The sequence below is a fragment of the Neolamprologus multifasciatus genome, chromosome 22 (genome assembly GCF_963576455.1).
Source record: "Neolamprologus multifasciatus chromosome 22, fNeoMul1.2, whole genome shotgun sequence".
Lineage (NCBI taxonomy): Eukaryota > Metazoa > Chordata > Actinopteri > Cichliformes > Cichlidae > Neolamprologus > Neolamprologus multifasciatus.
Window position 1 is genome coordinate 27,839,866 of NC_140459.1, and position 25,885 is coordinate 27,865,750.

At 40.7% G+C, this 25,885-nt stretch overlaps 1 protein-coding gene and 1 long non-coding RNA gene across 2 annotated transcripts in view; both read right to left on the bottom strand.

The window, feature by feature from the left end:
• The window catches only part of LOC146493661 (uncharacterized), a 534,640-nt gene that overhangs the window by 41,657 nt on the left and 467,098 nt on the right, over positions 1-25,885 (bottom strand). The gene's annotated exons all lie outside the window — the stretch shown is intronic.
• On the bottom strand, positions 16,940-21,182 carry LOC146493665 (uncharacterized). The gene has a single exon (XM_085149022.1). It carries the CDS (start codon positions 19,651-19,653, stop codon positions 18,064-18,066), a length of 1,590 nt encoding a protein of 529 aa, XP_085005148.1. The 5' UTR covers positions 19,654-21,182; the 3' UTR covers positions 16,940-18,063.

Consider the following 25,885-nt stretch of genomic DNA (forward strand, 5'->3'; position numbering starts at 1 on the left):
CAGGTATCCTCACCCCCAGAGATGGAAACGGCACCCAGACCCAAGAGATATTACCCTTCCCTCCGGGGTGGAGGCAAGCAGACCGCCCCAGGCTCCGCAGCAGCAGGGAGGCCAATCGGACAGCCAGCATCTCTTCCCAGCCCCCCCGCCCCGATGGCTAGCAGAGAACGGGGGTGTGTTAAGACCCCATACCTCCCTCCTCCCGCTCAAGTGTAGTGTTGCTGCGTGTTGCTCTAAAGTGCATTTAAAACAAGGGAGAGCATGGTGCTGCTGCCAGAGAGCAGCAGGTGTTAGCACGGCCCCTCCCGAGAACCCTCAATGTCTACATGGATTTAAAATTGAGAGGTGGGCACCGGCGCCAGAGGTAGGTTTGAATACACAGACCGTCTACTGGACTCCGTTAACGTACCCACCCTCAAGGCCCTATATATATATATATGTGTGTGTGTTATGAGAGTGTAAGTAATGTGGATGTCTAAGTTGTGAGATAAAATTGAGGCACAGGTGGCCAGAAGAGGACAGAGGGGGGGGGGAATGTCTCCCCTGCACCCTGGTGACACACCTGCACCCCAAAGCCCTACCTGTGTGGGTGGGTGTGGTGGAGCGGGAAGAGGGAGGCAGCCGGGGATGGGGAGGAAAAGAAGGGAGGGGAGGGTGTCCCTCCCTAGGGCCAGCTCCCCCGCTGACCCCAATATGCACCCCCATCCTCCGGTATCCACCAAGGCAAGGGAGCCCAGGCCCATCCAGACCGGGGCCTACGGCAGCAGCACCGCCAAGCCCCACAGGACCCGGGGCAGCCCACCCTACCCCACCACAGAGGAAACTGTACCCACCCCAACATTCAATCATCTCCCAGACTACACAAGACACAGACACCCAGGTTAAGTTTATTCTCCACCTCTCCTATGTCTCTCCCCCACCTGCAGAGTGGACTCCTGCAAAGATGGAACAACCTCCCTGCCGGTTCAAGAGCCCCCCGGTTAGGCCGATGCACAAGAGGCCCCCTGCGCCAGGGCTGAGCCCCCGTGCACCCACCCGCCCACAACCTCGGCGACACACCGACGAGGACCGAAGCCCCCAAGGCCCAGCCAAAAAATAATATCTTAATAAAAATGACCACAAAAAAAATTTCAAGTGAAAAATAAGCACTTCTGTTAAATTATTGCAGAGTCTCCACATTGTAATTTAACAAAATATCACTGAACTATTGGCACTGTCTCGAGCTTTCAGAATAATAAATAAACACTTCTGTTTATTTATTATATTTCATATCGCAGCTCGAGTATGCTGAGAAGACGGTGCTATCCTTTGTTTTCCACGACTGGCATTGGCTGGTCATCCAGAGCGATAAAATGAGTCAGAGCCTCTGTTATTTTAACTGTCCGTGGATTTTCTCTTGACATTTTTCTTCACTTTTCCAAAACCTGAGTTAAAGTTGGCTGTTCTGGTCCACACTGCTGACATTTTGTTTAGCCTAGCTACAGCAGCCTCCAGTTTCTCTTTTTTTATCTGGAGCTGCCAGTCTCAATCGCCTAACCCTGTGCCTGTTTACTGCGGGATGTCCCCCTAGTGGCCAATCTAGAAAACTACAACAGAAATGACAAGCCACCCTCTGATTAATGAAATAAGTTAGTATCGGTTCATGGTATCGGTTAACTTTTCTGAGTATGAGTACACACATTTTACAGTATCGGCCCCGATACCAGTATCGGTATCGGTGCATCCCTAGCCCATGATAGTAACCAAAACAGTTCTGCAGTATAATGTTTAAAATTCATATTTGACTTCTCCAGCAGTGTTTTTACAAGACTGAGCAATAAAAACTGACTGTAACACGTGAGGACCATGACTCTCCTCATCTAAATGAGTTGCCTGTTCTTGTCAAAGTTTGACTTGCTCTTAGAGCCGCTCAGAGCAAGTTAACTGGCTCAAAGTCTGTTCTTATCAGCGCTGCAGAACTTTAACATCTTCTAACTTTATCTTTTGGATATCGACACACAAACAAGACTGTGCTTCTTTGCTCCTCCATCCCAAACATCTTCTTGTGACTAGATCTCTCCTTCCCTCTCTCTCACTCTACTTTTCTCTCTCCCTTGCCCTTTCATACTGGATGAGGTCAGTAACATAGAGAGTGCTGCGCTGACACTCTCATTGCGATCAATTTTTGTCGACTGCTAATTTTCCCGATGCCTGTATGTTGTGACAGTTTCACATAGCGACTGGCAGAAATCTCCAGCAACCACTTGCCAACTGATTGGAGAGTCTCTAAAGCAGGTCTTATACTTTCTGCTCCCACTAGTCCGCTGCTCGGGTAACAATAATGATTATTTGGCCATCGGGTCTCCAGCTGTCCGTGTCCACAACCGAATATAATACAGGCTTAAATGTGGGTGTGTGGGCTGTAGCAATCAATCTGTATCAGGGAATATACATTTTTCTCTTGGCTTGTTACAGATTGGCATCAGACGAACATCTCACAAGCCCTGATGCAACAGCTATGAGAATAAATGCATCAATGGTTTTAACTGTGTAACCCAAAGCAGGTTATAAAGAGTGTATTTGCCAACTTTGCCTGACTTTGTACTGTCAATCAACCTTTATCCACAGAACTTTATATGTAGTATTGTATACAGTGTACCACCAGTAAGTAAACAAGTTTTTATCAATAATAAAAAACAGCAAAGAACTGTCGTTGCCAATTGAATCTCCAATCCACTATCTTCACATAGTTTTCTTCCACAATAATAAACAATAAGATTTGAATATAAAAGGATGTTTACCGAACTAAAACCAAAGTAGACGACATTGTGTAAACTCTCCCATGAGACAAAGATTTGTGTTTTGAATGACACTTTGAGTTGATAACATGCCAAAGCAAAAGTTCTTCTTCCTGTTTTAAAGTTTAATCCTTGACTGATTCTGATCAACTTTTTATTTAATCAATTTTTTTGTAAAGATTAAAGAAGACATTAGGGCTTTTTTTTTTCAAGTTTAAAGCCTTTCCCCACAGGCCAGCAAAAGGTGTAACCTGTAAATGGCACATAAAACCACAGAGGATTCAGAGAAGAGTGGGTTGTCTTTTCAGAGTAGTACTTTATTTTTATAGGGTACTTGTACACTAACAGTAATATAAAAATCACTTTGAGATATTTATTACAGACACACTCTATGAGAATTGCATATAAAATCTATGTAATTAAGTTACAGAAACGTAGACAATTTCCTTGATAATTCCAGTGTTTAAGCTGACGTATTGCCGACACGTGGAAAGCATGGACAGAGAAAGCAGCTGTTGTCGGGGTTACGCTGAGTTCATCCACACCTTTGCTACTGAAATGAAGTTATTGCAACACTTGGTATTTGCTTCCCCAGCCTCATTTAAAAAAGGTGTCTGAGCAGCAACGTGTTTATCACAATAGCAATTCAATTGAGTGTTTGTCATACACCGCTGCACTGACACTGTTTATTTGAATAAACAAAAATAAATCATCCCACCCCTCTCTTTCATGCAGTGAATATACTAATCATGCACTGTAAGTGAAAGGCTTAGCTCGCTCTATGAGAAACCGCCGACTGTAAAGCGCGACAATAAATTCATTTCACTCTGTCACGTTTATTGTGGTATTGATTGTTGGTTTAGATGGATCCATGTTGTTTACAAAGACAGATGTTTCCCAGTAACTATCTGATTGTCTTTTCTATTTTTGAAAGCCCAATGGGATTATGATGTATGTGATCACTGGTATGTGCATTATCTGTAACAGCAATCAGAAGCGTTGTCACTCAATTACACTGTACCTGATTTTATTAGTGCTAACCAATGCACCTGTGTGCTGCCAAAGCTTTACACAGAATACAAACAACTAATAAATATACATGAGGCCTTAGTCTGTGCCAAGTCTCGACTGATTGGCAATGACGTACACTTAACAGATACATAGCTATCTGGAAGACAAGTGTGTCCAAAAAAAATGATTTAGCCATCCTGCCATAGATGTGTATCTGTTCCAGTACCTCATTGATTTTAACCGAGAGACTGCGCTGTGCTCTCCAATAAAAACATAAAGCCAGTTAACTTCATCTACAGACAAAATGGCAGTAATAAATTGTCCAATTCAGCTGTACCACCACATGTTGTTTTCCATTAAGGATTATGTCATATGAAAACGATACAGACATCAGAGCCACTGGTCAGTTCATCTCGACAGCTTGGCTGCTGAGACAACCGGCTGCTAGATTCTTCCATCTCCAAAAACATCAGAGCCGATTTCAAAATTTAAAAAAAAAAAAAAAGTATTTGGACAGAATGGATTTCATTAAGGAACATAACAGCATAAACGATCATCTTTAAGCTCAGATCAGTGAGGTGGCATAAATATACTGCGCTTCAGATCAGTTCAAATGCATTGCTGGTGTGCGTTGTCTCCATTTAACACAATTACATGTGAACAAATAAGCAGCAGCCTGGTACAGTCCTACCTTGGGCTGACTTTGCCGGTGTCCTGTTGCTGTTGACCTTATAGTACGCATGGTGGACAGCAGAAGGTGTTTGCACTGAAAAAGAAACCATTGCACTGAAAAAGAAACCACTGCAGCAGTATGATGCTACATGCACGGAAATTAAACAGTGCTCGATAAATGAAACACAAAATGCACAGTGCATTGTGTACTATAATTATTTTTAATAAAGGTAAAAACATATAATATTCATTTAAATGTTTTAACTTTAAAACTGTCAGTTTGGCTTCAAACAGATGTGAAGATTTTATGTGTTCATTAATCCTCACAACTTGAATTCACAAGGATATTTAACCCTCTGACATCTAAGCTGTCCTCGGTCGTGACACCTACCGTAATATTGCATTTAAATTCATCTAAGTGTTCAATAAAAATAACAACAACAATAACAATAATAGGCCAAATACTGGGAGTAAGGGTTAGGTTTACAGTTAGCTAATCTTATAGGCTAGAAGGAATAGAAGCTTACGTAATGTTCAAATAAGAAGTCAATGACCTAAAGCTACATTACACGTGTGATCATGGCCTGATTATTTCACTGTAAGGCCAACTGTACATTAATGATGTTTGTTCCATTTTTTACATTGAATGATTCCTTAAAAACTCTTAATCAAAGGCTGTCTTTAATAATTAATTTAAATAGTGTTGAACACTGAATGTTATTATTAAAATAACCCCTTTAAAGAGAAATTGTTTTAATATTATTTTTGTTGTATACAGTTACTGGTTAGAAAAGGGTAATGATGGGTAGAGTCAAGGATCGACTACTCAAGTCTTCCGTGACCTCAAGAAAGGCTCTGGATGGTAGGGAAGAGTTAACAGATGACTGGGAAAGTACAGCTGGAGTGCTGACAGAAATGGCCAAGATGGTGGTGGAATGACAAAGTACAAGAAAGTATTCAAAGGAAGAGGTAAGTAAGGTGTATTTGTTAGCAACTAAAATAATACAACAAAAAGTAGCGCCTTCCTCCTGCCAGCCTGATTTGGATATGTGTAGCAGAATGGATGGAGGGGTGGATGGATAGATATACATACAAAACCCAAGCTGATGTATAAAAAGAAATCTGAAATGAAAAAAAAAACATAGTCTTCCACTGCGCATTCACTCCAATTAAACCTTTTAGAACATTTTAAAATCATGCAGTGTAAGTTTCTGGCAAACATACAAGAAATCTGTAGCGTAATCTGTAATGGAGTTTTTCTTATAGTTATTTCATATGAAGGCAGAGTTAGGCAGAATGAGTCATCAATGATTACACGTTTATTTCACTGAAAGATTTCAAACTTCATACAGACATCAGCTCCATTTAGAGACAGAGTCAGAGAAAGAGACACACTGAGCAGCTGAGGGCTTCAGTCAGAGTTCATGCAGACTGCAGGACAACACTGCCTGATCCGCCTGGTGACACAGACAGGACCTCCTCCGGCTTTGCATGCTGAGCAGCCACCCAGCAACCTCTGACCTCTGGCTAGGCACGGGGTTTTGATCCTACCACCAGCCAGCGGCAGCACAGCTGTAGCAGCAGAGGGAGGCATCCTTGGGCCCCAATTAGGCTTCCGAGTCCCAACCGGCCTGCCGTGGCAGCCCTCCTCCAGGGAACCAGGGGCCTGACACTGATGTGGCTGAACAGCAGCTGAAGGGGAGGGCAGCAGGAGGTGCTACCTTTGAGGCAATGCCAATAAGTGGTTTAAAAATGTATGGCAATCTTGTCAAACTTTCTTCATTTCATGGTGCCATAGCAACTGAGTCAGGCACATAGCATGGTTGGCAGTGGAAAAAAAAAAGAAGGTGGGTCATATTTGTTCTCTCCTTGTCTCTAACATCAACACATACCTACACACTATTCACATTTCAGTGAGTCTAATGTAAAGGCTGGTTCAATGAGGTGATTCTATACAACATTGGTACAAATTGACAGAGAAGCTGATTAAGGTGAGGTTTGTTATTTACAGCTAAAAACAAAACAGCACTGTGAGATGATAAAGGCAAAATTTGCCTCCAGGGAAATATCCTACTGAAGTCGGATCTTACTGTAACTCCTCTATCTGCTGAACTGCCGGTGCAACTCGTAGTTTGATCATTTGTCAGCACGGCAGCTCAATAAGGAGAGATCATTTGGAAGAACCGAACACGATTTGCTGAGATACAAAATTCAATTAAGCTGTTTGGCGATTAGGCTCCGATGACCTATTGCAGCAAAGCAGAATTTCTGAGGTGATACTAATTAGTGCAGGACCCCCTGTAGTCTAGACACTGGTAGTGATGAAGTTGATGAGGGCTTGGATGGAGCTCTGAATGACCGAAGTAAGGTGGAGATGGGGATGAGGAGGGATGAGAGTCTGAGTGACAGAAAACCACTGAGATTTAAATTACACAGAATAAAGGCTGATTGGTTCAGACAAGAAAATGACTGCATTAGTGCAATGTCAGCATTGAGGATGACAACGTGGAAAAGTGGAGGTAATGTAAAGAATAGGCTAGCGTCCAACAACCTGGAAACCAGGGAGATAAGTGATTACAGAACTTCCTTATTGGACTTACTTATAAGCTTCATAAATGCAAAAGGAATATATTATATGTATATAACCATTCATAGTGAGCACTTTGTCTAACAATTTACACCCACTAAGTGTGATGGATGCATCAGTATCTTGCCTGCGGATATTCTATGGTCTACGGTCGCGCGACCAAGCGATTGATGATCGGGAGCTGGTCGTGAGGTGTTAATCGCTTCTCGTTACAACACGTATACTACACGATGCACGACGCACGATGAAGGCCAAAATCGGGCCGATCGCCAAAACGGTCGCACGACTCAAAAATCGGCTCAAAATGGGCCAAAAATCGCACAGTGTAAGCCCAGCATAAGGTAGCTTACTGTATGTGTTCAAGAGTCTGTCTCTGTCATCCCTGCAATTTAGTGATACCCCTTAATTTAGCTGCTAAGAAAACGGATGGTAATCGTGAATAGTGTTAATATAAGTGTAGAGGATAGAACAGAAGGATAGAAGAGACTCACAGAAAGCCAGGTGGGTTCTCATACACTGAAGCCCATGAAGCAAAATGAATGCAGAGGAACACAGAACTAGTACTTCTGTTTTGGTTATAAATCTGCCCTTAATGTGTCCACAGTTTGTGGTAATCCCTTGTGCATTGGTGTGCGAAGCTAGTGAAAATTGTTAGCATGGTTGTATTTCCTCAATGCCCACATCACCACTCGTTTGGTTAAATATGGTCACTTCTAAAACAACTAAACGTTGGTGACGATATTTGGCCTACATCTATGTATAGGTGGGTCCCACGACCTGAGGCTTCCTAGAAAAATATTACATTTTCACTGTTAATCAATTTGCTCTCCATCCATTTTCTTCCACTTAGCAAATTCAGGGACGCTACGGGGTAGCCTATCCAGTTATCATACGGTGAGAGGCAGGGTACAACCCATATCTGTCACAGGGCTAACACACAGAGACAGACACGCTCACGCTCACATTCACACCTACGGTCAATTCAGAAACACCAATTAACCTAGCACGCATCTCGTTGGACTGCGGGGGAGGAAGCCAGAGTACACAGAACCCACGCAGAAACACATGGAGAACATGCAAACTGCTGTTCAACTCACCTGAAGCTTGAACATTGGGGCTGATCAGTGTGTAGAATAGTCTTGTAAAGCAGGGGAGTTCATCTCTTGCTTCCTTGTAATCTTTACACTCCATCCACAGAGAGTCCACACACACAAACGGGCAGTGTTCACATTATATAATGTAAAAATGTTCACAGCAGAACACTTGGCTGACAGCACCTTCCCAGCTTATGTTAATGAGCATCTCCCATGTTGAACTGTAGCCAGCAGCCTGGCAGTGCGAGGGAGTGAGAATCTGTGCTGTCAATTATCCAGTGTGAAACTAGCCTGGTAGGGACAGCTTGTAGCACTCAGCCACCAAATATAGTGCGCCTAATGCACGTTTGCCTTTCCTTGAGCTGCTTTAAAACGCTTGTTTAATGCACATCAGATCCTTTAAATCATGTCTGAGCCCTGCATTGTGAGAACGATTCAAACCAATATTTCAGTTTGAGCTCTGAGGCAACCAGTGAGGGTTTCCTTGTCCGTAACATAAAACAAATAGTCATAATAGGCCCGCAAGAGGTTTTTGATCAATACATAAGCGCTTGGTAATTATTTGGCCTGGAGCTGAGGTGTCTGGCCTCCTTCCTCACACACATCTCCCGGCATTTTGAGCCACTTGGCGATCCAGGATGGCACCAATCGCAGCCAAACAGCACCAGAAAAAAAATTAATCTACAAAGGTTAAGGAGTGAATCTGACACGCTGACAAAGCTGCATTGTTATTTCCGCATTTATAATAGCAACATGTTTCCTGTTCACCAGACGTTTCTGCTGGATCCCTGCTCTAATTAACCGACATGCTGCTCTACATTGTGAAAATGGGACTTGTAAAAGGGATGGGAAGGTCTGTGCCAAACACCTGGTGATGTTGTTAGAATTTCTCCTGCTGTCAGACCTCAAAATAGATGGCTTAATGTCCCTTGAACTTGTGTTTTTAAACATTCACTAACCTTCCAGCTCAAGTTCTGGAATTGAAAGAAGAGGGAGAATTGGAAGTGATCTGTGCATGTGCCTGTGAGGAAGACAAAGCCTTCATTAAAGATCAAGACCACGGTAATGGTAGTCATATCAAATTCCACCAGACCAGCTGCTATTCAGCCTGGATACAAAACTCTCCAGATGGACTCTCTCCAAGTTCAGCTCTTGCCAATCATTCCAGCGCTCTTCACATTTTATTGCTTTTGAAAAGTCAAATTTTTCTCTGGATTTAAAATAATTGCATTCTTAGAAAATCCAGGTTTTTCATTTGAAGATGGTCACAGGACACACAATCGCCACAAATGTGTGAAACACACTGGAAAGTGTGGAAAGGGTTGGTTTCAGTCATTTTGCAAATGTACTGTTTATAAGATTGGGGAAACCTGCAGTCAGCTGAGACTGAAGAAGTCACCTGGATGAGTGACGAAACGTTTCTCCCGCAAAACGCTATGTCCAGATGAACAGAATCAACTTTTGGAAACCAGAATTAAGATTTTGTCTTTGTGCACCTGCAACGGGAGGTTGAAGTTTGTCTCATCGCAGACTAATTTCAGGGGGAAAGTTACTGTATGAAGTACAAATACTTCATTACTGTACTTACATAGAATTTTCAGCTATCTGAAGTTTAATTCAGTGTTTATATTTTGGACAAGTTTCTCTCTCTGCATTTCGACACAAATATCTGAGCTTTCCACTCGTTACGTTTTAACAGAAGCGTTTTCCTTGGAAAACAGCGAGATGCAGCAGTACTGGCGTGTGTGACACTATGACAGCACACTGATTAAATTAGTCAGTTGTAATCACAGACAGCACAAAAGACAGATTCAGTCACTCTCTGGTTTTGTTAAGTTTCATAATATAATCTCAATCTGAACAAGGGGTGGAATGCTTGCGAAACTGCACGCTGATTGGCTAATGATTTCTGACTGATAAGTGGCCAATGAGCTTACCTTCAATAACGCTCTTTTCTGACTCTTAAAATGCCGCCAATTTATAGAATTGACCTAAAACTAGCGACTGAGCCAACAAAGTCATCAGGAAATTGTTTACAGAGTTCACAGAGAAAGGGAGCCATGGGCCATTTCCCCACAGACTTTTAAGCAACTGACTTTATTTGTAGCCACAGTAGTTGCCCAGTTGTGTCCAGCTGGCTTCCCATCTCAGACCTAGTGCAAAAGATAAACCCAGCTTCTATCTGTCATTTCATTAATAGCCCTTCGTAAATGATCCACGGCAAACCCGATGACACGTACATGCTTTGTAGCATACTTTATTAACACACAGTTGCTGTACAAACACAGTCCGCTGCAGCTTTTCAGCTTGCAGTTGAACACTTTACTAACAACAACAACATGACAGGACCCAGTTCAGACTTTCAAGCCCCCATGCAGCGGCACCACAGACCACCCCCCATCACACCCTCGGACAACACTAAGGCTACATCCAGATGAACACAATCAACATTTTGAGAGTTACTCACCTGAATGATTGAGCATACATATATTAATAATTTAAAAAATGCTCATACATGGAGATACTGGATACTCTTCAGTAAAAGTTTAAAAGGCAAGATAAAGCAATAGTTGTTTACTGTGCTCCTGTTAGCCCTCTATTAATTGTATTAAGCAAAATGAAACCTTTGTTACAGTCCATGTCCCTCTCTCCAAGTGTGCGTTAACATTTGCCTGACAAAATTCAGTTGTGTGTCATATTAAAATGCACGAACAGGTCATAACTTTCATGTAACAAAGAGAATGACTGGAAGGAAGAGCGTGCTGCAGCAACCACAGAGAATGTAGCCTTTTATGAAAAAATGCAGAAATCAGAGAAGCTGGAAGAAAATGTAAGACGACCCCCTTTGTCTCTTCTCCTGCAGTGTTCTTCAGTCACAACAAGAGTGCCTTTGAAAATGTAACAGTGAAGAAGCTCATAGTCATGTTGTGATACTAGTGCGCCTGCTGGCTCACGGCAATGGATGAAGTCTCCAATTGTTTTCTGTGCTGCTGAGGAGCGAATGTGCCTTGGATTCTTGGGAAAGTTAAAGATGGTTTTATTCCGTGTCTATGCATGCACAGGCGGCCTCAGTGTCCCACAGAGGGAAAAAATAAAAACACAAAAAAACAAAATCTGAAATTAGGATCGAGTTGTGTGTCAACAAAGATAGTAAAAGCAGTGAGTCCCCTTGTGTATCGTTAGGGGAAGTCATTTGAAGAAGCCCAGTTTTGTTCCCTGTGAAAAATTGCTTGTGTAAAGACAAAAAAATGCTAATCTTAACAACTCTTGTATGAGCGTGACCCTTGTGGAACTCTAGCATGGGATTTCTTGTCTAAGTTACCCCCAGAGACATGATAATTTTCCCCAAGTGATTTATTAAATGGGGATGGCTATAGAACAGTGGAGGGCTGTGACTCGGGGGAGGGAGGGGGAAGCGGCATCATTTTTCCCTAGGGTTGTGTGTGCACACAACTATGTGACAAATTAGTATCAAAAAGTTATTTCTAGAAGCGGTAAGAAAGAGGAGGGGAGAAACTTCTTTATAGCCGATTGTCATCTCACTGTACCCACAGACGGCATTCACGCTGACCGTTCAAACAGCTCATAGCAGCATTAAAAGGAGCCATTTAATTAAATCTAAAACTAAATTGCCTCATTGTATTTGCCCTAAATCTGACCTACCATAACATGCGATGATTTTTCAGGATGAGCAGCCACATGAGATTTCTTTGTCTGTCTTTGAAGGTAAAGGAAACATAAAACAGGAATTGTGTGGTTATTTTCAAACCCAACAGAGATTCTCTTTTAATTGGAAAATTATAAAGACGTCGTCTTTGGTGGTTCTGATGGTTTATAAGCAATTGAAACATAAACTAAATATACAGAGCCGATAAACTATATCCCTTGTGAGGTTAAACATCTGAACAAACAGAGATGGGAATCCTGCAACGATATGCAGGATACCTGTGGAATATTCCTTGGATCGGTGAGTAAATTTCATCTCCTGTCCAAACATTGGCAGATCTCATTTTCACTGCTTAAGCTTGTTTAAGAAAAAAGGCTTTCATGGAAACAGAATCAAAAATAAATTCAAACTTTAGAATGAAACAAGCGCAGAACACTCACACGCAAATCCACATCAAAGTGTCATCATTTTGCAGCTTATGTCCCATAACTCATATAAAGGTCAATGATTTTCACACGTCGTTTGTATTATTTTTCAATATAAATGAAAAATAGGTTTAATTGTCAGATTTAGGTATCAACATCTACATAGGTTTAGAAAACAATCGTGGCTTTGGGTTGAAAATGCAACTATTTTCTTGGTTGCCATGGTGACACGTTCCTTCTTTGTCCAGACAACATACACTGTAAGCTGCAGACACGAAATATTGTTCCTATTTAAATATATCCAGAGGTGGGAAGTAACAGAGTAATACTTTCTTACTGTACTCAAGTACAATTTTCAGGTATCTGTACTTTCTACTGCTCACTTTTTCAAAACAGGTTTGTTATTTTTGCTTTAATGTATTTGGGTCGAGTCATTATTTCGTCAGTGCGAGTCTTGAAATATCAAACCAATTTGAGCCTAAACAGAAACACATCCTGGTCGTTTATTAGTCACAAAAGGAGATTTAAAAAGAGATAGTGCCAAAGTCAGCGTTAAAAGTGTTTTTTTTGTGTTGTTTTTGCCACAACACTGGAACGACCAGAGGTGTCCGTAAGTGACAGTTGCAGTACTTCAGCCTCTAGCTAGTGCTACAAAAGAGGAGCGAACATAAAGGGAGAGCCTTTCTTTTAAGTGGCAGGTAACTTCAAATGGAGCATTTCTGTCAGCTCAACAAAGATCAGCAAACACACAAAGTGCTTGTGTGCAGTTTGTCTCAAAGTGTGTTGCTAGCTAAAAGGTCCAGCTGCTGGAGAGAAAGAGAGCTAATGTCACTCAGAGATGGCGAAAGATAAGAAAGACAGGACAGGAGAGGAGAGGTACAAGACAGGTTAGATATAAAAGTAAGGACTGCTCAATGGGATTTAAGAAACTGGAATTTTAAAGCTTACATGTAATTCCTTATGTTTTAAATCAGATATTGGGTCTGTTCATGTAACATGACATTTTTTCCCATATTGTGAAATGTGCTGCAAATCAAACTGAGGTAGACTAACTGCTATTTAAAGGCTGCATGAAAATCCTCTGCAGGTGAGTGCAGGATAAACAGGTTAGTTTGCTGCACTGTGATGGATTTAAAGTAAAGAACAGTGTGTGGTGCACAGTGCCTGTGGTTTTATGGTCTGATGCTTGGATTCACTGACTGAATTTCACCCTCATACCGACTGCGTAGTGTCTAATATAAAGACAGCATAAACAGTGTACTGTCAGGACGGAAATCAGCCAGGACAACTCATGAAACATCTGCTGACATCTGGTTGAATTCAGTTGTGTAAATCTACGAAGACCAGCAGGTCCGCTGATTACAGCCTGTACACTAAGAAAACTTAAAACAGGAAAAAAAAAATAGAAATGTCCTCCACAGAGCTACTTTTTACTTTCTTGCTTTGAGTACATTTCAGAGCCTGTACTTTTTTACTTTTACTTGAGTCCTGCCACATTCATAAAGCCTTTCATTCAACCTTTCCATGTGATCTCCTCCCCTACTGATCACTTGTCCTCTATCCTGCTGCTTATATCTACTGAACTCTGTCTTTGTCTTGAAAAAAAGAGTAGGGAATGACATAAATTGCCAGTGGCAGGCTTTTTCAAGGAACATATAAGGTCAGAAGATTTAAGATGGCTAAATAACATTGGTATACTCAGATGCTGATTTTCTTCTTTAGTCCTGACAGCTACCAGTTAGGAGTCCAGATTCTTATCTGTGGTTTATACACTGTATCTGGTATAAAAGGGACAATTCACTGGATCTGCTCACCATCACATGCTGCAAGGGGACTGGCCTTACCCCATGCAACGCTCCTAGATGAAGAGCTGTACTTTACTTTCTGTCTGTATTCTTATCTGAAATAAACAAAAACTAATGCAGGCCATACAGTGTTTAGTTTTTGATCTTTGCAGTATTTTCATGAAAGCATGCTTTTTGCTGTTAGTTCTGTCTTTGTAAGGAGGGGAGCAATAGATTTTCTCTTTTCCTTCTTTGGTCAAAACGTTCATGAGATCTGAAGAATCTGCCAAAGGGATGTTTGCAAATGGAAACTCGAGAGTTGCTCTTTTAAAATGTAAATTATTAATACATAAAAAATCATATGCATGATTTAGTAATTATTACTATAGCCATTAGTTATGAGTTATTAGTTGAAATTGAGAAACTACTTTCTCCTGGTGTTCTCAAAGTACAAAATAGTTGTGTACCTGGTGTAATGTTAAATTATAGCACTGGTTTTCATCACATCAATGTTTTTTTCATATTAATCAACATATGCCTATACGTGTTGTTTGCATATATTGCAATATATTCAAAAATATAACTGCTGTCTTCCCATATAAATGCATGATTTAATCATACTATAATGGTTGTAGCACAGGGAGAAGGCAGAACCAGCACATGCTGGAGAGATTATATCTCTTGGCTGTCCTGGGAAAACCTTGGTGTTCCCCTGGAACACTTGGAGGAGGTGGCCATGTAGAGGGAGGTCTGAGCTTCTCTGCTTAAGTTGCTGCCCTCACAACCCGGCCCTGGATAAGCGGATGAAATTGGATGGATATTTGTAGTGTATGTATGTGTTTGTGTATGTTTCTTAGCTTCTCCTAGATGAGTGTTGATAAATCTTTGATAAATTTATTTGTACATTTGACAGTTAAAACGAGTAAAGAGTGGAATGTGGGATTAGAATGTTATGTTACAATATATCATAGCATCATACTATAATGGCTGTAGCATATGTATGTCTGTATGTTCCCCATTTGCAGCACATAGCAAATATACACCATTTGTTGACATATAGTGCACAGATGCTGCATTTGTTTATTTGTTTAATTTGTGCATGTTCTACATTCCTTACACTCCATTTTCTTATACTGAGCTGTGACTGTGTCTGACTGTGTGAACGAAATCATGGGAATCTTGGAAAACATGCTCCTTGTCACTGACACTGCAAACCTATATAGATAAAGATTAGCAAGAAACTAATGTTAACAGCATCATAACAGTCATTGCTCTCCCACATTGTTTTAGTGCATTATCTGGATTCTCCAAACCAGATAAATGTAATGTTTTATGTTACACTCAGTATTCTTGTCCACTTACAAACGAGACAAAATCATCTCTTTTTGCACAGTTCCTAGGCCAACCTCCGTGTGTACAATTCAGCAAGCAGCTCCTACCATTCCCTTTTCTGATTAATGGTCAGTGTGTTACAGTATCATTAGAAACGGGAAAGATTTCAGTCAGCATTGTCCACTTTGGTGCCTCGAGATAAATGGAATGAAGACAAGTCCTGCATAAGCTATATACATGGAGATGCACATGTGTATATCTGTCAGCAAGGTTCAGACCTTTGTTATGTCAGAAGTCTTGGCTAAAAAGTTACCATTTGCAGTCATTATGGGTAATGATTTCCCCATCATTCCATTTCTTGTGCAGCACACCACAGGAATTACTGAAGTTAGGAGCCTAGATCAAGAAAGTGGGGAAGCCAAAAGGATCCCAGTTAAAGGTACAGCTAAACTATGCAATATGGTGACCACCAAGGCTCAAGGTACTGGCGACGTTGTCAGGAAGCTGCCTTATATTTCCAACACCTTATAATAATAATAATAATAATAATGGATTGGATTTATATAGCGCTTTTCAAGGCACCCAAAGAGAAAGGTGTTGGAAATATAAGGCAGCTATATAAGGCAGAAAGGGGAAAGTTGAGGGGCACAGCAAGGACGGAGAATGAAACAAAACCAGCCATTAGATGTAGATCTGGAGATCTACATCTTATCGCTCCTCCAGATGTAGGTTTACTTCAGAGGCAAGATCCAACTTTAAAATATTTGTTTGCGAAAGTGACAGAGATTGAGATGGTCAAGCAGGGCAGGCCTGTGTGTTTGGAGGACACAACATATATAGTGGAAGGGGAATGGGAATGTCAGAGAATTTGCATGTGCTTGACTGTGAGCACAAGTCACTAAAGCCACTAAAGGACTGACAGTGTTCATTTCATTCCTCCTTACACGAAGACATTGGTCCTGAGGCTTCATGCAATTGCACCTATGTATGTGCCATGAGCTAGACTACCTGGGCACCATTTCACAATTGACCTAAACTGTACCTGTTTACAACTGCACCTAGATTAAAACACAAGTTGACTATCTACATGTGTTTCATTTTTAATTTTATTTTTATTGTGTCTCATTAAAAGACATTGAAAAGAGCACAAAATCTCATCATTCTGTACTTAAAACATACAGAATCTGTTAAAGATACACAATATTTCATGTGAATTTAAAGCTAAAATAACTGTCTTTTAATTTATTATCCCAAAGGAATACAGTGATGAAAAAAATTATGTAATCGTTAGTTTAAGTTATTTTGCAATACTTTTCTGACATTGGTTTTACCAATCTTTAAACTTGTTTTTATTTTTACAGAGTATCTCTGCATACAAGATACCTTTTGCTTTAAATTTAAAGCGGATACATTAAAATATCTAAAGTTAATTTAAAGGAAATACAGAAATGCAACTAAAGTAGGGTACAAAACAACCTTGGTGCAAACTTAAAACCACAGATAAAGAAAAGCACATACTATCCCACTAAAGTAGCATATTTCCAAACCTTTTGCTAACAATCAAATAATCCAAGTGCACAAAGCGTTAAATCCTTTCAAAGTTTCTTTTTATTTTATCAGCAAATTATGTAAATTAAAGCTCATGCTAAGAACAGTTTCCAACCGAGTTCAAGAAAATGGAGAAAACCTCCATTAATCTTATAATCAACCATACAAAGAAGATGGAAAAACAATAGAGAATGCACTGATGCATGCTCAGTCATCCAGGTAAGTAAATCCCAAAACGTGGAATTTGTTCATCTGGACGTAGCGTTTTCAGTGGGAGAAACATTCTCCTTCAGTCACTTGGATGAGTGAGGAAACATTTCTCCCACTGAAAACGTTACGTCCAGATCAACAGATTCCACCTTTTGGAATCTAGAATGCAAATGATGGTTGATAAATAGCTATGTATGCAATGTGACCACTGGCTAAGTTAGGCCAATTCATAGCCAGTGGCCTCAAGGAACCTTATATTGCATGGTAAAGACCCTGCAATATAAAAGAAACCCCAACAATCTAACGATCCCCTCTGAGCAAGCACTTGGCGACAGCGGGAAGGAAAAACTCCCTTTTAACAGGAAGAAACCTACGGAAGAACCAGGCTCAGGAAGGGGCAGCCATCTTCCACGACTGGTTGGGGCATCGATGGTACAAAACATGGACATAGCTTGTTCGTTGGAAACATGAAGCCAATACAGAAGAAACTTAAGTGTACATTCAGTCTGAAGTCTACCAGATGGCAACAGTGATAATGCTCCTCTTGACACTATAAAATGGGACTTCAGAGACCAATGGATGATGTTACTGTAGCTATATCAATATTTTATACAGTCTATATTCTATACCAGGGCTCAAGATCTACTGTCCTGCAGCTTTTAGATGCATCCCTACTCCAACAGCTGAATCAAATGGTTGGATTGCCTCTTCAGCATGCCATCAAATCTGGCAAAGGCCTGATAACAAGCCATTCATTTTATTCAGGTGTGTTGGAACAAGGATGCATCTAAAAGCGGCAGGATAATAGCTCTTGAGGACTGGAGTTGGACACCCCTGTTCTATACTGTCTATGGGGCTTGAGGGGAAAGAGTTGTAGTGTTGTATATACATGGGATGTCGAACGATGGGAGTGGGGAAGAAATGCACAGTTCCCCTTACTTACTGCAAACTACCTTTCAGAAATGGGGATAGATGTAGTCAGGATATGTTAAATGCAAGGCAGCACGTAGAAGCCATGTTGTCCATCTCCACTGATCCTTTTCCTCCACGTCCCTGGGTTGAAATGTCTGCTCTTGAGGAGTTTCCATGTGAGATGAACTTTCTGTAGGAATGTCCTTGTTTTTCTCCTCCAGGTTCGCTTGTTTTGATCCTCTCTTCCTTTTCAGTTGACTCATTGGATTCAGGTGTGAGCTCAAAACTACTTTGATGGGGTTCACCTCTTGCCTTTCTTCTTGCAGAGCCTGTTCATTTTGTCTCACTTCCTTCTGAGAATCAGCCAACTTTTTGGTAAGCTCCTGGACTTCCTGTTCCTTTATTCTGTTACTCTCTTCTTCAAAGGATTTGAGTCCTCGCAAAACAGATTTGAGCTCCTTGACTTCCTCCTGAACAGCAATGTTTTTTGCTTCAATGTCTAGTTTCATTGCTTGGTTTTGATTGTTCAGAGACTCATTTTCCTGCTTTAATTCCTCACACAGTTCTATATCTTCGAAATCTTCCTGGGTTGCGTTTGCCTCATGGATGTCAGTTTGGAGAGCCTGGATTTGTTTTCTCATTTTATCTTTTTCCTTTTGAAAATTCTGTTTCAGCTCACACATGCTCTGTATTGTAGCATCATTTTCTAATCTGAATGCCTGGTTGTCTGTTTGGAGATCTTCAACTTTGAGCAGCAATGCTATCTTCTCCATTTCATACTCTTCATGCTTACGGTGCATTTTTTCTTGCAGAATCTCTTCATTTTGTCTCATTTCCTTCTGGCAATCAGCCAACTTTTGGGTAAGCTCCTGGACTTCCTGTTTGAGAGCGTTGTTTTGTTGCGTTATTCTGTTACTGTCATCGTCAATGGATTTGAGTCCTCGCAAAACAGATTTGACTTCCTCCTGAACAGCAATGTTTTTTGCTTCAAGGTCTTGTTTCAGGTCTTGGTTTTGATTGTTCAGAGACTCATTTTTCTGCTTTAATTCCTCACACAGTTCTATGATATCGTCGAAATCTTCCCGGGTTGCGTTTGCCTTATGGATGTCAGTTTGGAGAGCCTGGATTTGTTTTCTCATTTTATCTTTTTCCTTTTGAAAATTCTGTTTCAGCTCACACATGCTCTGTATTATAGCATCATTTTCTAATCTGAATGCCTGGTTGTCCGTTTGGAGATCTTCAACTTTTTCCTGCAATGCCAGCTTCTCCATTTCATACTCTTTGTGTTTACAAGGCATTTTTAAGTTGTTTTTAAGTTGCTCCAGAGCACTTTTCCATTCTTGATCATTTTGTTCATAAGCACTCTCCTTTGCTTGAACTTGTTGTCTCAAAGCTTGATTTTCACAGTGCAAATAGGCAACGCAATAGTTCAGGTCTGAATTCTCCAAGCAAAGCTTCTCATTTTGTAGTTGTAGTTCCCTTTTTTTCTTGTTTTTAGAAAAACCATATTCTTTGAGAAGCAGTTCAATGTTTTTTCGGAGGTTTTCATTTTCACCTTTGAATTCCCTCACTTGCTGGCGAAGTTTTATATTCTTTTTAATCACATCACTGGGAATGGAGGGGGACTCAGCCATTTTTATAATTTAACTAAAGTTAAAATCTACTACTACTTACAACAGTACTAACTGTGTTCCTTGTTCACTACAAAACGTGCCTCAAATTACAGTCAAGTGTATAAACTGTTTGCCTGTTCAGTGAGGTTATAACTGAATGGACGTAGGGTTTGGGTTACTATATGGATTTCAGAGCAAAGGAAGCCTGTTTAAGATCAAAGGAATTCTAATAGAATGTGATGAGTAATGCTGATGTCATAAGAAACATGTGATGTCACAATGAACATGTCAGATGAAATGATGGAAAAAATAACAATAGCATTATCTGGTAAATTGATTAATGATTCCATGATCTTTGAACCTGTAATGGACTATTAAAAAATTTAACAAGTGAATAAAATGTTTTTAGATAAATGTGTATTTTAATGAAAATTTCCTGTGCTCTTTTGTGCAGGATTGTGATGTGTGCATTGTGCCACATTTAAATCTGGCACAATGTAGACTTTACTTTAAAAATAAAGTAAAACAATTTATGATAAAGTTTAAAAAGTTCTGTATTGGCCTTTCACTGCTCTAATCTCTGAAAGACAGAAATTAGAAATTTGTATCAGCAGTGTCATCCTCTGAATGCTTCATCACACTGTGAGTTATGTTTTTATCCTTCAAGACTGAGCTGATGGAGAACAGGGTTTTTTTATGTATTTATTTGACTTAAATTCACCAAGTCATCATCATTACCTCAACTTGATTTCATAGATGATCCAGTTTTTGTTTTTTTGTTATTAAATGTCCCCCTCTGTCCCTACACGTAAAACCTTGTTAAAAATCAAGATTGCTCTAAACGATCCAAGGACATATAAATGCCATCTGTGTTTGTAGCAATTTGTTAAATAAGCATATTAAATCATATTAAATTAATGCACAGTTGAAAAGATTCAGGTCTTTTCTACCTTTTTTTTTAAATTCAGTCATATTGTATGATTAAATGCTGCTGCTGCTGCTGCTGACATGAACACTAAAATCAGATGTATTCTATGGATGTTCATTTAAATTTGTTTGCTGCTTGTGTGATTACAGATGCAGTGAGAATCATGTTTCCCAGGCTGAAGACATCCTAAAACTTTCCACATACTGAGGATAGAGGACATTGACGATGCTATGTCACTGTTCCTGTCCAAGGAGTAGAGTCCTTGTCTAGTCTCGTGGGTTTTTTTTGTATTTTCCCTGGAACATTCTCTCACAGTCTGTTCTCTAAAACCTAAAAGAGGAATTATGGATTGGATCAACTGGTCCCTAAATGCAATTGACACCCCTTTCTCAACGAGAAGTTTGGGCTTGGGTGAGCCTGAGTGCTGAAGATATCTACCTATTCGGAACCATGGTAACAGGGTTCTGGCTGATCGGAGCTGGCTTGGCCCTGACTTATCGAAGAATTAAGAAAGCGGAACCGGCTGTTCAGACCCCCACAAGGCTGCCCGCTGGGATTGAAATGATGGGAAAAGCGTGAGTTTCTCAAAATGGGCTCATTGAGTCAGCACGGATAAGATCTTGGAGAGGCTACGGCTGCTGTGAATACTCAGAATAAGATCTTTGACTGCAGACTGGAACATCTCGGAAGGGCTAGCCCGGAATAACATCTCTGGGCGCAAAATTGGATGACATCTCGGGGAGGCACACTGCCGTGAGTTCTCAGATATTGGCTCCTTGAGCACAAGAAATGACAACATCACAGAACGCAAGTATGGCGAAGCTCGTGGGTCTCCAACAGGAGATTGAGAGACCAGTGTTGGACTTTAGAACTGCTTTGAAATTCGTATGAGCTGTTCGCACTAAAGTAAAAAAAAACATCACTTATGCGGATACCCCCTCGGCGCCAGCTGCAAGGCCGGAGCTGAACAAAACACCCTGATAATGACTGTGTTTAGTCTGTTCCTTCCCATTCCATGCAAGGCCACCTGGGTTGGCTGGAAGACTGTTTACTTAGCCTGGCAGGGCGAAGGACACTGTCTCAGCTGAACTATGGACACGCACACACATACATATACTGATACTGATAAGCACTCACCGACGCATCACCCTCCCTACCCCGGATCCAACGCCACCTCCAACGCTTACCTCCCCTCTGATGTGGACATCGGGTCAGTTGGAGGCGCAGTCGAAAGATTGCAGCGGTCCCAGATCAGATGTACACACTGGAACTCTTTCCCATGTTGCTTGTCTGTGTTTATTGTGCTATGGTGTGTTGATATCTGTGCATTCCTGTATTATCCTTTTGTGTTACACATTTCGATGTTTTTTTTCCTCGCTACCTAGCCTGACCTGTCTCCCCAATGTGATGTTTGTGTATTGTATGTACGGTCGGCAAGGTCTGTCATCTCGGTTGTGGGCAAAAGACCTGCAACTGACAAATAAAGGCTATCTCTCTCTCTCTCTCTCTACAGGTTCTTTGTGTAAATAAAACTGATTTTAATGGAGGAATTTATGTTGCCAGACTTTCCTTTTTTTGTGAAACAGATAAGTAACTGAAAGAAACTAGAATAATAAAAATATTTTTGTCATGTTCAGAGGGTTTAAGTTGTTCCAGAATTCTTTTCAGCTCCTGAGCTTGTTCTTGAAAAGCACTGTTCTTTTACTTCTTCTTTTAGAGCCTGATTATGATCTTTGAAAAATTCATTTTCCTGCTTCATCTTACAGTATTTTCTCTCGTTTTCTGTAATTCTCTATCATTTTTTTGCCTGAAGATCATATTGAGGAGCCAGGATTTTGTGATGCATTTGAGCTTTTTCCTGCCGAAAGTCGCTTTGCAGCTCACACGTGCTTTCATTTCCATCCTCATTTTCCTGTCTGAAAAATATTTGCAGACCAATGCTTTACTGGAAAGACATCTGGTTATAAGCTCATGTTTTACCAACTAATGTTTTATATGACAGACCTAAAACTTACACTTTTGCTCTGATAAACAGTTCGGCTACATTCTCACATCATATTGTTTATTTGCTGGGTGTGACAATTAAGTTCCCCTTCAAAGGACGTTTTGGTGACAGCAGCTAACAGTGTCAAAAACAGCAGCACTTACTGAGAGAAATCCTGAAGAACTCAGCTCAGTATGATTGTCATCAGACAGAAGTAAGCTTCTTTAACAAAGTAACAGAAACACACCGGCCATCTGCAGTCATTATGGGGTACAGAGGGTTAAGTCTGACATCACCATCTTCAAATTGCTCAAATATGAGCGATCCCTCTCATGTACTCATTTTTAATCTTGTTCATTCTGCTTACTTTATATGAATATGGTAGCATTTTCAATTCCTCCACTTCCGCCTCGACTTCCTGTCTTTCTGCTAGTGGCACCATGTCCAAACCATGCATGACAGCAGGTCTGACTATCATTTTTTAAGTCTTCCCTTTTATGTCTTGCTGCTCATTCATCATGCTTACACCTGTCACAAGTAGGGATGGGTACCGGAATCCGGTGCCATCATGGCACCGGTTCTGTCATAAATGGTAGTAACCAGACCGAAAAGCAGCGCACATTTCGGTGCTTTATTTCGGTGCTTTTTTTTTTCCTGAGCTGTGATACACTTTAGATTCTAGCCAATCATTTTACATTTCCGGGGATAGTAGGTGGGCCCAGGTACGTACGTTCTTTTAGAGCAGAGCTACAGATTAAAAATGCCCAAGGCGATGCGGTTAAAGTCTGGCTGTATTTCACAGCAAAAGACGCAAACCCAGCAGCCTGCAACAAGTGCTTTAAGCTGATACTGTGATACTGTCAAAGGAGGTAACACCTCAAATCCGATGAAACACCTGGCGACGCATAGCGTTTTTTTTTAAAGCCGAGAAATGCGCCGTATTTGATAGCTTGCTGCGAGACCTCACACCGAGCGCATCTACTGCGGGTGTGGTGCCTGTTATCGGACCGGAGTTAGCAACATCCCCCAAAAACCCGAAGAGGAGAGTCCTGGCCCCTAGCCCTCCCAGTGTAGCAGAAATGATGACGGATGATGATGGCAGCAGCAGCCGTTCTTCTCTGAGTGAGTGGCTTAATGTTGTTTGTGTGTAATTTACGTTGAGTAGGCTAACCACGTTATTAAATTAATGCATGTAAGGTGAACTAGCAAACATCATCATAGCTACATGCGGCTGTCTTCTTGTTTGATGGCAGATACTCCCTTCACCCTGGCCAAAAAGGCTAAAATGACCAAAGACAAAGTCGAAAACAGTTAAACATAAGAGGTTTTTGGACAAAGTTTGTGTTTTTTCCATTGTTTAAGCACTGCTTCCAGCTAAGAGTGATACCATATATGCCCCAGAGCTGCAGAAAAGGCTAACATTGTTTGTTTTTTTTTTAACAAAAAAACAGCTGAGAGAGGTTTTTGGACCAATTTTGTGTTCTCCATTCTTTAAGCACCAGTTTGAGCACCGTTTAAGCACCGGCACCGTTTCAAAAGTACCGGTTTGGCACCGGTATCGGATAAAACCTAAACGATACCCATCCCTAGTCACAAGTCACCACTAATACTTGTCTTCATCCTGTCTGCATCCTCTTTTTTACATCTCTTCTGGACTGTCTATTGCTTAGGATGGTTGACCCCAGATATTTAAACGCATCTACCTTTGCTACCTTTGTTCTTTGCAACTTTACTGTTACACCTGCTCTCTCTAATTCACACTCATGTATTCTGACCTTCGTTCCTCTTGTCTCCAGTGTATACCATCACGTCTCCAGGCTCTTTTACACCTGCTCCTTATTCTTCTACAGATCACAATGTCATCTGCAAATATCAGGTATACCATGGCCTTGTGCCACTCGAACCAAAATGAGTACATTTAATCCAAAGCAAATAACCCCAGGCAAACAGATAAGTGTGGGTGAGGAGCTGGCTAAGATGGGACAATGACTTTTAGCCATTTTTCCCTGTGAAGGAAAAAAGATTTCAAACTTGCATGTACATCTTCTCACCAATAGTATTAGATACAAATAAGGCTTTCGTGAAAACACTGAATAAAAATGATACATATTTGCTAAATTAGGATAAAATAGAAGGCACAGAGTGATACTGAATGGAGAGCCATTTGTAAACCGTAAGAGTCTCTTCTAAGGGAACAAAGAGCAAAAACAGCCAAACAGCAGATACATTAAAGTATTTAAACTTAATTTAAAGGAAATAAAGAAATGCAGCTAAAGTGGGGTACAAAAAACTTAAAACCACAGATACAGATAAGAACACACTGTCTCACTAAAGTAGCATATTCTCCCAACCTTTGTTAAAAATCAAATAATCAAACAGTACAAAGCTTTAAACTGTTTCACAATTTCTTTTTATTTTATCATGAAATTATGTTAAAGGTCATGCTAAGAAAAGTTTCCAACCCAGCTCAAGAAAATGGAGAAAACCTCCATTAATCTTATAATCAACCATACAAAGAAGATGGAAAAACAATAGAGAATGCACTGATGCATGCTCAGGCATCCAGGTAAGTAAATCCCAAATGGTTGAATCTGTTCATCTGGACGTAGCGTTTTCAGTGGGAGAAACGTTCTCCTTCAGTCACTTGGATGAGTGAGGAAACATTTCTCCCACTGAAAACACTACGTCCAGATCAACAGATTCCACCTTTTGGAATCCAGAATGCAAATGATGGTTGATAAATAGCTATGTATGCAATGTGACCACTGGCTAAGTTAGGCCAATTCATAGCCAGTGGCCTCAAGGAACTTTATATTGCATAGTAAAGACCCTGCAATATAAAAGAAAACCCCCAACAATCTAACGATCCCCTCTGAGAATCATGTTTCCCAGGCTTCCACTGAAGACATCCTAACACTTTCCACATACTGAGGATAGAGAACATTGACGATGCTATGTCACTGTTCCTGTTCAAGGAGATGAGCCTACTGGTTCTTTGTGTGAACAAACTCATTTTAATGGAGGAATTTGTGTTGTGCGTCACATTCCCTGAAGACTTTTTCTTCTTTTGTTTTTTGTAGTGTGTGGTTTCCATTATACGAAAGCATTGTGTGCTTTTGAGGACACCAGGTTTTGAGAAAAATAGTTGTTTGAGTTTTTTGTGTGTGCTTGTTTTTATTTGAGGTGTGTTTACGTAGTAATGTTGTCGCTGGTCTGTATATCCACAGTTAAGTTTTGCTCTAAAAAAAAGCAGCCCTTGGGCACATTCCATTTACACTTATGTTGTTGCGCCCCTGTGGATATGAGGCATATGTGGACTGTAATTTCGTGATTACAGAGGC